The 10,448-nt window shown below is 40.0% G+C and overlaps 1 protein-coding gene across 2 annotated transcripts in view; it reads right to left on the reverse strand.

The window, feature by feature from the left end:
• znf800b (zinc finger protein 800b) overlaps positions 1–9,983 on the reverse strand; it is a 53,207-nt gene extending 43,224 nt beyond the window's left edge. The window contains exons 1-2 of one of the 2 annotated variants that reach the window (XM_041780958.1): positions 9,880–9,983; positions 8,495–8,728 (exon numbers count right to left, since the gene is read on the reverse strand). Coding sequence is in view for 1 of the 2 variants with exons in the window: in XM_041780956.1 (XP_041636890.1) it covers positions 6,794–6,826 (33 nt within the window). In the remaining variant the exon portion in view is untranslated. Of the gene's footprint in view, positions 1–6,793; positions 7,014–8,494; positions 8,729–9,879 lie in introns of those variants that run through there. The other variant, XM_041780956.1, reaches the window with a different exon arrangement.
• Between the last annotated feature and the right edge of the window lie 465 nt (positions 9,984–10,448).

Here is a 10,448-nt window from a genome sequence, read left to right on the forward strand (position 1 = left end):
CTTTAAATTGTGTGTTTTAAGGAATGACTGTTAAGGTCTAAATTACAAAAACATTTAAATATCGGCATTGCCTAAAACAAATCTGTAAATATCAGCATATTGGCAAAAATCTGATATTGTGCATCCCTACTTAAGGAATCTTTTAGGGTATGGTTTATTGTGGATTTTCCACCATAACTTAAGACATAACTTAGGCCCAGCTGGTGCAGCAGGCTGTGGAAGGTTAAAGCCAGTAATCCTTCCATGTTGAAAATTTTTACCTCTGGCATAGGATTCATTATCACAAAAATCTTCACTGTAATCAGCACATAGCTGTTTGGAAAAGTGTGACTTATGTCTGAGCAAGCAGCTCCAGGAAAAAATTAAGCAACACAGTAGGCAGTGATTTGAAATTATTTCAAACTGTCAGAACATTAGATGAAAAACACCCTTCATTCATCTACAGTATGATTTTATCAGCAAATCAACAACTAGATTTACCTCATCAGGGCCTGACTTGATGTACAGTCTCACAAAGAAGGTTGCAAATCCCAAACCAGGACCAACAACAGCCTAATTACTTTTGAGAAGTGTTTCATAAAAACCCGACAGGCAGCCGGTGCTGCCCGAGGATTACAAACCCCAGAGTGGACAGCTGCCTGAGAACATAAACACTTATTTAACTCACTTTTAAAGAGGCTGTGTGTACTACAAGGTTGAAAACAAACACTTCCAGCCACACAAACATACACGCCAATAATACACTAACACCAGCATGAGGGACTCTTTTGTTTCCGTGGCAACAGACAGACGTGGTTGTGAGGTAGTGACTCCTGTTCTGACTCAGGTAATGAGAGTGAAGGTGTTCAAACTGATTTTTGGTGTCAGTGGTGAAGCTTCCTAATCTACTCTCCTCCCACTGCTTACTACTGGATGCTTCTAGTATTCATGGATGACAAATCGAAGTTTCCAATTCTAATTTTCTTTGTAAACTAAAATGCTACAATTCACCAAAGTCTTTAGGGGACAGCCTAATATCCAAATAATAAGGCTTATGATTTAAACCTTCTATTGTTTAAGTACCAAGAGGCATCCGATATCCCCACAACAGCTGAAGAAAAAATGAGATTGTTTCTGCTCTATACAAGCTGAAAGCTCAATATCAAAACATCACTGAAGAAAGAACAATCTGAAATGGTATTTTCTTTCTTTCTCTGCAGCCTGGAACTGTTTGGGATGGGGTAATACTGAGAGAATGGCTTATACTGCAGAAAAGGATGAATAAAACAAGTCTCTATTACACATGAAAGGTTGAGATATGATCCAAACACCTGAGACACTGAAAAATATCTCTAACTGACAGTCCAAAAGGATGAGGAATGGTTATAGCTACCTTTCTGCTTTACGCATTTATAAATCTGAAGAAATCTGATCCAGCAGGACTGGCGACTTCATCAGCAGAAAAGATCCCCATATTGAAATGTAAAACTTCATCAGTCATGGCAGATTAAATCACATAATCTTAAATACTTACTATACTAAAGCAAAAAACCACACATTTGCTTGATAATTCACATCTGACGTTTTATTCTCTGGTGTTATATACTGTATTTATGAGAAAATATGTTCAAATTCAATCTCCAAATATAATCCATAGTGAATTTTGTTTAAACCAGCCAGAAATCAATTTATCAGAGTGTTTTCCTTTTTAGAAACATCTTATTTTAAGAGACAAATCCTTATTTGTGCTTTCAGAGGCAACAAATGGGATGAATTTATGTCAGAAGAAGAGAACTTTGTCGTCTGGTTTCAATGCACTTGACTCAATCAGGAGACTCTTTTGGCATTATATAAGAGTGTTCTTGAATATAATGTATCTAATCCATGTATGCATGCTTCTCAAGCAAATGAATGTGCGCCTGAAAATCACAGCTGCCTTCTCCTGGTTATTTCCGATGGCTGTGTGGGGGCGATCTGACAGGACTTCCTCCTAATGGAGGGACTCCACACTCACTGACACGATGCTGACTGCTGGCAGACACACAATCACAACTGCCTGACCACAACACAGGCTGGGAGCATGACACAGCCTACAGACAAGAGTTCCCCCTGTGCTTAAAAATACACATTTTCATTGGGAATTTTCTTAACTAAGAGTATTTTTTTTTCAGCTTTGGCTTTCTAGCAGGTTCCTCTTCTGGAGACAAAAATGCTTACTGGTCTGCTGAACTTTCACATGCAAATTTACATCATACTTGATAAGTAAAACATGGGGTTTATACAACCATAAATGTATATGTTCTGAAAGCAAGCTACCTTACTAAACAATACACAAACGTATAACCCAAGATATAAAGCACACAGAAAGACTGGCTTAAATTCACAAGTAGGCATCATCTCTTTTAGCTCAACCTACTCACAGAACTTCTATTAGATCCATTAAAGCTCCTGTGAGGAGTTTTTGAATGGTTATGACACTGATTTATTTAATATTGATGCCTCCGTATGACCTTCAAAAGCAAGCAAGACTGCAAGCATAAAGATCTGTTTCTCCATATAGTCATATTTATTGCCTGTAAATGCTGCCGGGGGGTAGGTCAGACAAGCCGATCAGCTAGAAACGCCTTTTCTTTGTATTTTCATGGCAAAGTTTCACACTGAGTAATATGATTGACTGATCAAAGACCGAAGGATGAGATTTTTAGGGCTGACACCTCCCAGTCAGTTGGTCAATTAGTTGGTAAAAGCTCTCTGGTGTGCAGCAGGAGAATTACAGGAGCATACAGCGCTAGATATTTCCAGGTAAAGAGAAGCACACTAAGTGATGCAGTATATGTTATTCTATAATTGTTTCACAGCAGTTATGCTCTTAATAACTTAGCACAAAGATGCAGGATGTTAGTTTTAAAGTGGCACCGTGATTGGCACTGCTCTGGCCTCTATCATAGCCCACTCCTGTAGCCTGTTTATTGTACTGGTTGTCAAATACTTTGTATTAAGTCCCTTTATCCTTGCATGGACATGTGCATGTTAAGTTTAGTGTCTGTTACAGACAGATAGAGATAAGAAAAGAGAAAATGCAATGTCTCCTTATCATTATGCCCCAACCTGCAGACTTTTTTCACTTGACCTCAGTAAATAAACACTGCATTCTGTTTCATATATGCTCGTAAATGACCTCATAAATTATCCTATAAAGAATCAAAATAATAAATTCATACAAGTACTATTATCTGAAGTTATTTTGTAGGCTTTACGAGTCTTAACAGTGACTTTGCTGTTCTCACAGAAATCATAACCTATGATCACTGGCATAACTGATTTTTATTTCAGAGTAACATGATGAGGATAAATAATGAATGATGCTTCAAAAAGTTTGTTTTATTCATTTAGACTGCCAGAAGAAAGCAGTGAGGATGCTGTCATGGATCAAACTGAAATCAAGATGAAGAGAATGTTATATTTTCCCTTATGTTTGGTTTTTGTTCTTTTTCCCTAGCCTACCTGAACGTCCAATCGATTGATTGGTGCATGGGTGTAATTTTGGACTAAGTTTTACTTTGAGTGACTTCCAGTCTAGGGATTTTATATCAGAAAACCTTACATAAACATCTAGAGCATAATCAGCAAATAAAGTTCAGCAGTGTCCACAGGGGAGGCCAAAAATGACAGAAACTTAAAGTTCTTCTTAGGAGCTTTAAATAAAATGAACGTTTTTTTTTGTACTGATGCACGATTGTAAACAAAGCCAATCAGAGCCAACACTGATGTTTGAAATAGCAACTTAGACAATATGGATCCCAATATTTTGTTTATTAATTCTATTAGTACAACACTTCCACTATGTCAACATTTTCTCCAGAGCTGGCTGGAATTTTACCAACTGGTCACATCTCCTGCCCAAAAATAAATCTCTTCTCTAAATCAGCTGTTAGATGGGCTGTATGCCAGGATATTGCATTAATACAACACAACAGACTAGCATCTGCTACTGACATCAGTGAATGCCCACATTATTAGTCTGTCAACAGGGCCAGTATCGACTGATGCTGAATTTAAACCAAACATCTGTGCATCCCTACTTCTCTGTGAACAATGTAGAAACAACTAGAGGAGCTGTGTAAGGGGTGCATTTGAAAACTTTATCAAGAAACAACTTCTTAAGCCAATAAAATACCAGTTTTCATGACCATTAAACTGGCTGACTATGTGGCAAATATAAAAACAAACTGTAACACGATCTATGAATGAAATCAACATTTCAGGGCAGAAAACACAACAATCACTCTCAAATATGGCTGCCTCCTGCCATTGTCTGTGGCTGTAATTTGCCATGTTAAATTGTGATGGGCAGGTGCACATTAACAGATGTAATCTGCCATTTAACAAAATCCAATTGTTCTTGTGCAACTACCTGTGGGTGCACAAACACACAAATGCCACTTCTGCACAGATATGCCACACCTATACATCCACATAACTCGAAATTACAGACAAGTCTCTCAACGAACACCAATACGAGATTTTACTCCAGGCTGAGACGTTGGCATTTTTAACACATCTGTCATAAACTCCACTGTTCTCTCTGTGATAACTTCCATCACCCTATCAGGCCAGAACACACAGTCGCTACTTAACTGTGTGATTTGGCTCAATCTGAAACCGATCTTTGCAGAAGCAGAAGGAATTCTACACTGTGCATTGTGATTCAAAGAGGTGACACTGCACACATGAGCACTGAAAAGGGACGCAACAGCATGTGGAAAAAGGAACACTGACAGGAATTTGAATAAATACGGCTGTGAAAGATGCATAAGAAGCATTCTCAGACCAGGTGTGCAAGCCCTTAAAACTAGATGAAAATGGCCGTGGTAAATATAAAAAAAGCAGTGAAAGGAAAGTTGTTAGTGCAACATTCAGAGAAAGTTGGGCTTTGTTGACAGGTTGAGCTCTGCTGGAAACTCCTTGTGTTGCCTTGAAGCAGAGAGAAAACCTAGACAGCCTATTTTTGCTTTATTTTCATTGACTGTCTGACACTGATTTTCAGATTGTCTGGGGGAATATCTTAATATCTGCCTCTCTGTTTGCCGTTCTGTATGCATGGCAGGTTAATGAGTTTGTTGACTGACTTAACATGCTTTTGGTTTGATGAGCTGACTCAGTGACTGAACACAGCTCTATATCATTAAACTGACTGAATCATACAATGACACCATTACACCAAAGCAGTCAACACACACTCTGGTTAAAAAAAAAAAAAATACCTGGGAAGGTTTACAAGGGAAGTGAGCCAGGCAGAGCTGGCTGCTGTTCTAATAAGGAAAGACTAATCTCAGGTTGCTATAACCCCAAAGTCTCAGGAGATAAAGGGAGGCAAGCTAAGGCACCTTAATGGAAATGAATCCAATCAATATTTTATCAAGTTTTTTTGGAAAATGTGTCAGCTTCATACTATATTTCCTTTGATTTTATTTTAGTTCCTTATAACCCACTTTGTTATCTGCTCTCATGTCCTAGTTACACATTCACGCTCCTCTTCAAGGTTAGACTGGCTATCTACTTCTTTTCAACGCTTAATTTTTATTTCAAAAGAGCATCAGAGTGGAAAATCAGACCAGACTAGCCTTATCTGTTGTATCTGTAGTTCCTGTTTAACTGCAGCTCTTACAGAGGCTGATGGGCTTAATCTTTACTCATTAATTAACTTTACAACACATGCAGCAGAACAGTCACGTCTAAACAAACACTGAGACCTGCTCATGGTCAAAACAAGCAAAATATGCAAAAAGCGAGTTCAATCAAACTATCCTATGCAACAGTAACAGCCACATACTGGTTGCACAGATGCACCTTGAATTGAACATTCAATTACTGAAGATAAAAATAGTCCATAGCAGCAGGGCTGCCTGACTCAGGACTTCTGGGGTGAATCTGTCCCATAGGGAGTAACTTTCCTGTTTGCAGGTAAGTGATTTCTATTCTTTGATTTATATTTTAACCGGCATGTGTTACAAAATAAATGACTGAAGCACTGCCTGACTAACTCTGAAGCATTTTTGCACACTGTCATCTTAATACAATAAAGCACATACAAACATATAGACTAACTTTTAAGATCAAAAGCAAACACTATAAGGCAAGATTTGGCTCCATCTATATGAAAAATAACACTGTTTCCATACTTTTTAGTAATACTTTTCTAGTATAACTGACTGAAACAGACATGTAAACAAAACTCAGCATCTACCCTGTCATATTCTAATGTTTTAATGATTACAAGCTTCAAAAGATCTGATAATAAGAGGTGTTATTGTGCCAACATGTGACCGGTTAAACAGCAAAATATGAAAAAATAAAAATACATTCCCCTTACAACAAACCGAGTGCCATGCCATGACTGAATCTGCACTTTTCGCTGAGATTTTCAGGACTTTCTGCCTCGTGCACAGGCTTCCTAAGCCTTCCTGGATGAAACCATGCGCAGTGCCCAAAAGCGCAAGAGCAACAAATAAACGTTCCTGGATATAAACGCCCAGCTCATCTCCATACCAGAAACGCGTGGCGCGCCATGGATGTAACTAAACTGACTCCAGAGTCCGAAACATAATCCAACCTCTTCTTTTGCGCTGTTAATAAAGGTTTTACGGTCAAATCCTCACGATCCACTCGGAGGATTCATCCACACATGAGCGAGTCCACCACAGCCACATGCACCGAGCACCATGAGGGGAGGACCGGACGGATATAGTCCTCTCTGGCCGGCCTGTGAGGCTTAAAGCAGGTTAAACCACTGTGAGTGCACGCATCCACTTACGCATCCCAGAGAGGGCGAAGGAAAGCCAACCATCCCGAATAAACAGCGTGATCTTCCGCGTTCATGCACGATCCCCTGCCTGTGCACTACTGGAGAGTGGAAGCGCACGGCGATTGTTGCCGCCCGGGTCCGTGTCTATTGGTTCCCTTTCAGCTGGGGCAGCGTCAGCACACACACACACAGTCTCCATTTGCAACTCCATCGCCCCCCATGGGCGTGCGAGGCCGCGGGCTGTGACGCAAATGGCACTGGGTGATTTGCAAATGACATATCTTCCTCAATCAGTGTCGTCGCCGCGGGGATTGGTCCAAATCACCACATTTTACACACACATATCCATCCGATGGTGGGTGACGAGTAAATAAAGGCGGATGAGCAGTTCGCTCTACGGGGATGCGGTTGCATAACTCAGGAAACTTAATAAAAATGTGCACGGAGCGAGCGATGTGCTGTCTCCATGGCTGATGTTTCGCTGTTTGTTTCGATTTGATCATCACGGCCTGTACCACAACACTCAGCTCATGATAAGTCCTGAGTTTTGGCCACAGGAGGAACCAAGCAGAGCGTCTGCACAGGGAACCGAGTGGCCTCGCTATGGTGGATGTGTGGTGGCCAGTGCTAGGACGCATGCACGTAGCTGACGAGGAGAGACAGGACAGCCGGAGTGGAACTTAGGACTGCATTCACAGGCCATAAAGGGCCCGCATGAATACTATTGTGCTCTTTTATCCAAGAGTCCCCAACTATTTACAAAAGGTTGGCCAACACACACAAAAAATATCGCGGCGAAATGGTGGCGGCGGTTACAGCAGCTGCCACTGAGCTCTGCGCAAAGCGGCAGCACAATCATTGCGCAGCGCCGGACTTCCCCAGTTTCGTGCAAACTATGTAATTCACCCAAAAGACTTTTATTTTTATCTCATTCAGGCTCTCCTCGCCTGGCAAGAAGCGGACCAGAGCGCAGAGCAGTCGCCGTTCTCATGGCACGATTTGCATCGCCCCCATTATCCCCGAAAATCTCCTTTTACACGGTTATATTGTCAGGCGAAAAACGCCACTATTTTGAGTAACAAAGGAGCAGCTTTACTTGATCAAAGAAAAAGCCAAGTACAAAATGCACCTATTAAACCGTTAGAGAGGCCCCTCGTAACGATTACAGCATGGCAGGGGAGTGCGGCGTAAAAACGAGCTAACCCGAATAAAATACACACAAAGACAAGGTGCAGTACTAACACAAATATGTCATTCACCACCCTGGTAAGAACACTAAACCACCCGCTGTCATTTGGACCGGCTTTGATTCGGTTAGGATGGCATTATGGTAAATGAAAAACGCTGCGTTTTGCGGCTCCGTGCCACCTTTTCCAAGAAGCAGCTTGGCGCACAGAACCGGTGACCCTTCCATCTTTGCGCGTCCTTCTACCGAGCGAAATCATGCACTATCTCCCATTTTGAAGCTTTAATATTGACTATAACACATCATAGATGATAATTTCACCTTTTAGGGGGTTAACGCTGCATCTAGAGGCTGCTATAACTCTCTGAAACTGTTCCTCTCCCCATCGCAGCCAGGCAGAAACAAGAGGGCGATGACGCCATTTTCTGCAAAAACAACCATGCTCGGAAAGCCAAAGCGAAGGAGGTTTAACCCGCTCCGCAGCCCTTTTCTCCCTCTGAAACGTATTAAAAACAAGTCCTTACCTTGTATTTGTTGTATCGATGGTTGATTTACGTGTTCGAAGGGGTAAAACTGCGCTGCTGTGGCTACTTCGAGTCTGGAGATTGTTTATTTCGCCTCCCAGCGTCCCTGGTTCACTCTGAACAAGTTCGTCTGTGAGCCGCTGTCTTTGTGCACCCAGAGGAGCCTCTCAGCATTAACCAGGCTCTGCGCAAAGGTGCACCCTCTACGTCCAATTTCAGCTGGAAATTCAGGGACTTTAGGGCAACATTTGGAAAAACAGAAAGGATCAGACCTCTTTTAATAAAGAAAAAGTTCAATAATTTAACATTTTTGACAAAAGGCTGCAAATGTGACTCTGACGAATGCCCAAAAACGCGCAACCTTTTGAGGAGCCAGAGCTCTCCAAGAAAGTGCACGACGCAAACCCCAAACAAAACCAAGGGGATACCGAACTCCGTAATACTGACATTTAACATTTTTAAAGACTTTATATAACATATAAAATTTATTTAATCCTTTAACGAAATTAACAAAAGGATGGTTTCACAAATGGAGATCACAATGTGCCCAAAACTGTTTACACATTAAAATATGCACTATATTCAACAGTCCAGTCACGTTTTATGGTAAAACTCCTCAGAAGTTGAGTTACATCTGAAATAAGTCTCTCAGACATAAGGAAAGTATAATGTAGACCTCGATTTGTCATGTTTTGAACATAAAATTAGGATTTACTTTCTGTTCATCACTTTCTGCACTGTGTCAATGAATACGTGGCACATCTGTGAAACTGATAATAAAATGTAAACCTAAAGTCATTATAGCAGAATAAATATGGCTTTAACTAAACATGAAGGCAATTTGTCACATTCATAATACAGGCAGTGTAGTCTACGTTCAAAATAAAGTCACAAAACTCTTAACTAAATAAGGAAAGCCAGTGCAGGTAACGCAACTTTATTCAAATGACCGCAGACTCTTTTTTTTATGTTTAAACATAGCATTAAGCTAATAATTATTGAATATTTGTCCATATGCAGTTACATTGAAACCAACAGCACACTGGTTTAGACAAACATATAGACATTAGAAACGTGCTGTTATATATTTTAAAGGTAGATGTTAAACCAAATTTTCACTTAGAAAAGGTCAAATTCTTCTAGTTTGAACAGAAATGTTAGCTAACTGAATTTAGCAGTAGCAACGGTTGTTAGCTAGGTTTTATGTGCTTATTTACTTTTTCGCAAACATTCACTCCTTAAATACAACAGCTTCACAAACGCAGTATTTAAGTGTTGACAGTACGTTTAGCTGTAGTTTTAACATAACTGTTAAAGTATTTACAACAGTTATGTGAGACAGAACTATCTGCAGGTAAATGTATGTCTAAGTAGCTGATACCTACCTTGTTTCATGGTTGTTTTCCAGAGACCTGTCAGTTTGGGAGCTTGCAAGATAAAGAAACCATGAATTATGCATAATCAAGACACGCAAATGTATCTGAATTATAACAAAAAGTGGCTGAAAAAGTATTCCCCATGTAGGGTAAACAAACTCTTCTAAGTGAAACAGGTGCTAACTATTGTGATTATCTGTTTATTATATGGAGAAAGTGTAAGATTTGCTAAGCTGATTGATAACAGCTGGCTCTAATATTTGATAAAATGATGCTGCAGGTGAGTTATGAAGGTGGGGTTAAAAAGCTGAAGTAATGATGGGATTCAGGTATTCCAAAGTTTTATTTATCTTATGAGGGATGAACCTAAACCATTTGTTTTTGATATAGTTTATGCCTGTTCCTGGGAAATGGCAGACTAATTTGTTGAACAGATGTGCTAATAGTCATGGATAAAAGTGCATCAGCATTGACTTGCTTGTTGATAAAAACAGGATCAAACTAGCAGAACCAAAGTCTGAAATAAATTTTAAAAACTTGTGAAATTTAAAGAATTCATTACAAGTCATACATCTGTG

Source organism: Cheilinus undulatus, linkage group 23, assembly GCF_018320785.1.
Source record: "Cheilinus undulatus linkage group 23, ASM1832078v1, whole genome shotgun sequence".
NCBI classification, from domain to species: Eukaryota; Metazoa; Chordata; class Actinopteri; order Labriformes; family Labridae; genus Cheilinus; species Cheilinus undulatus.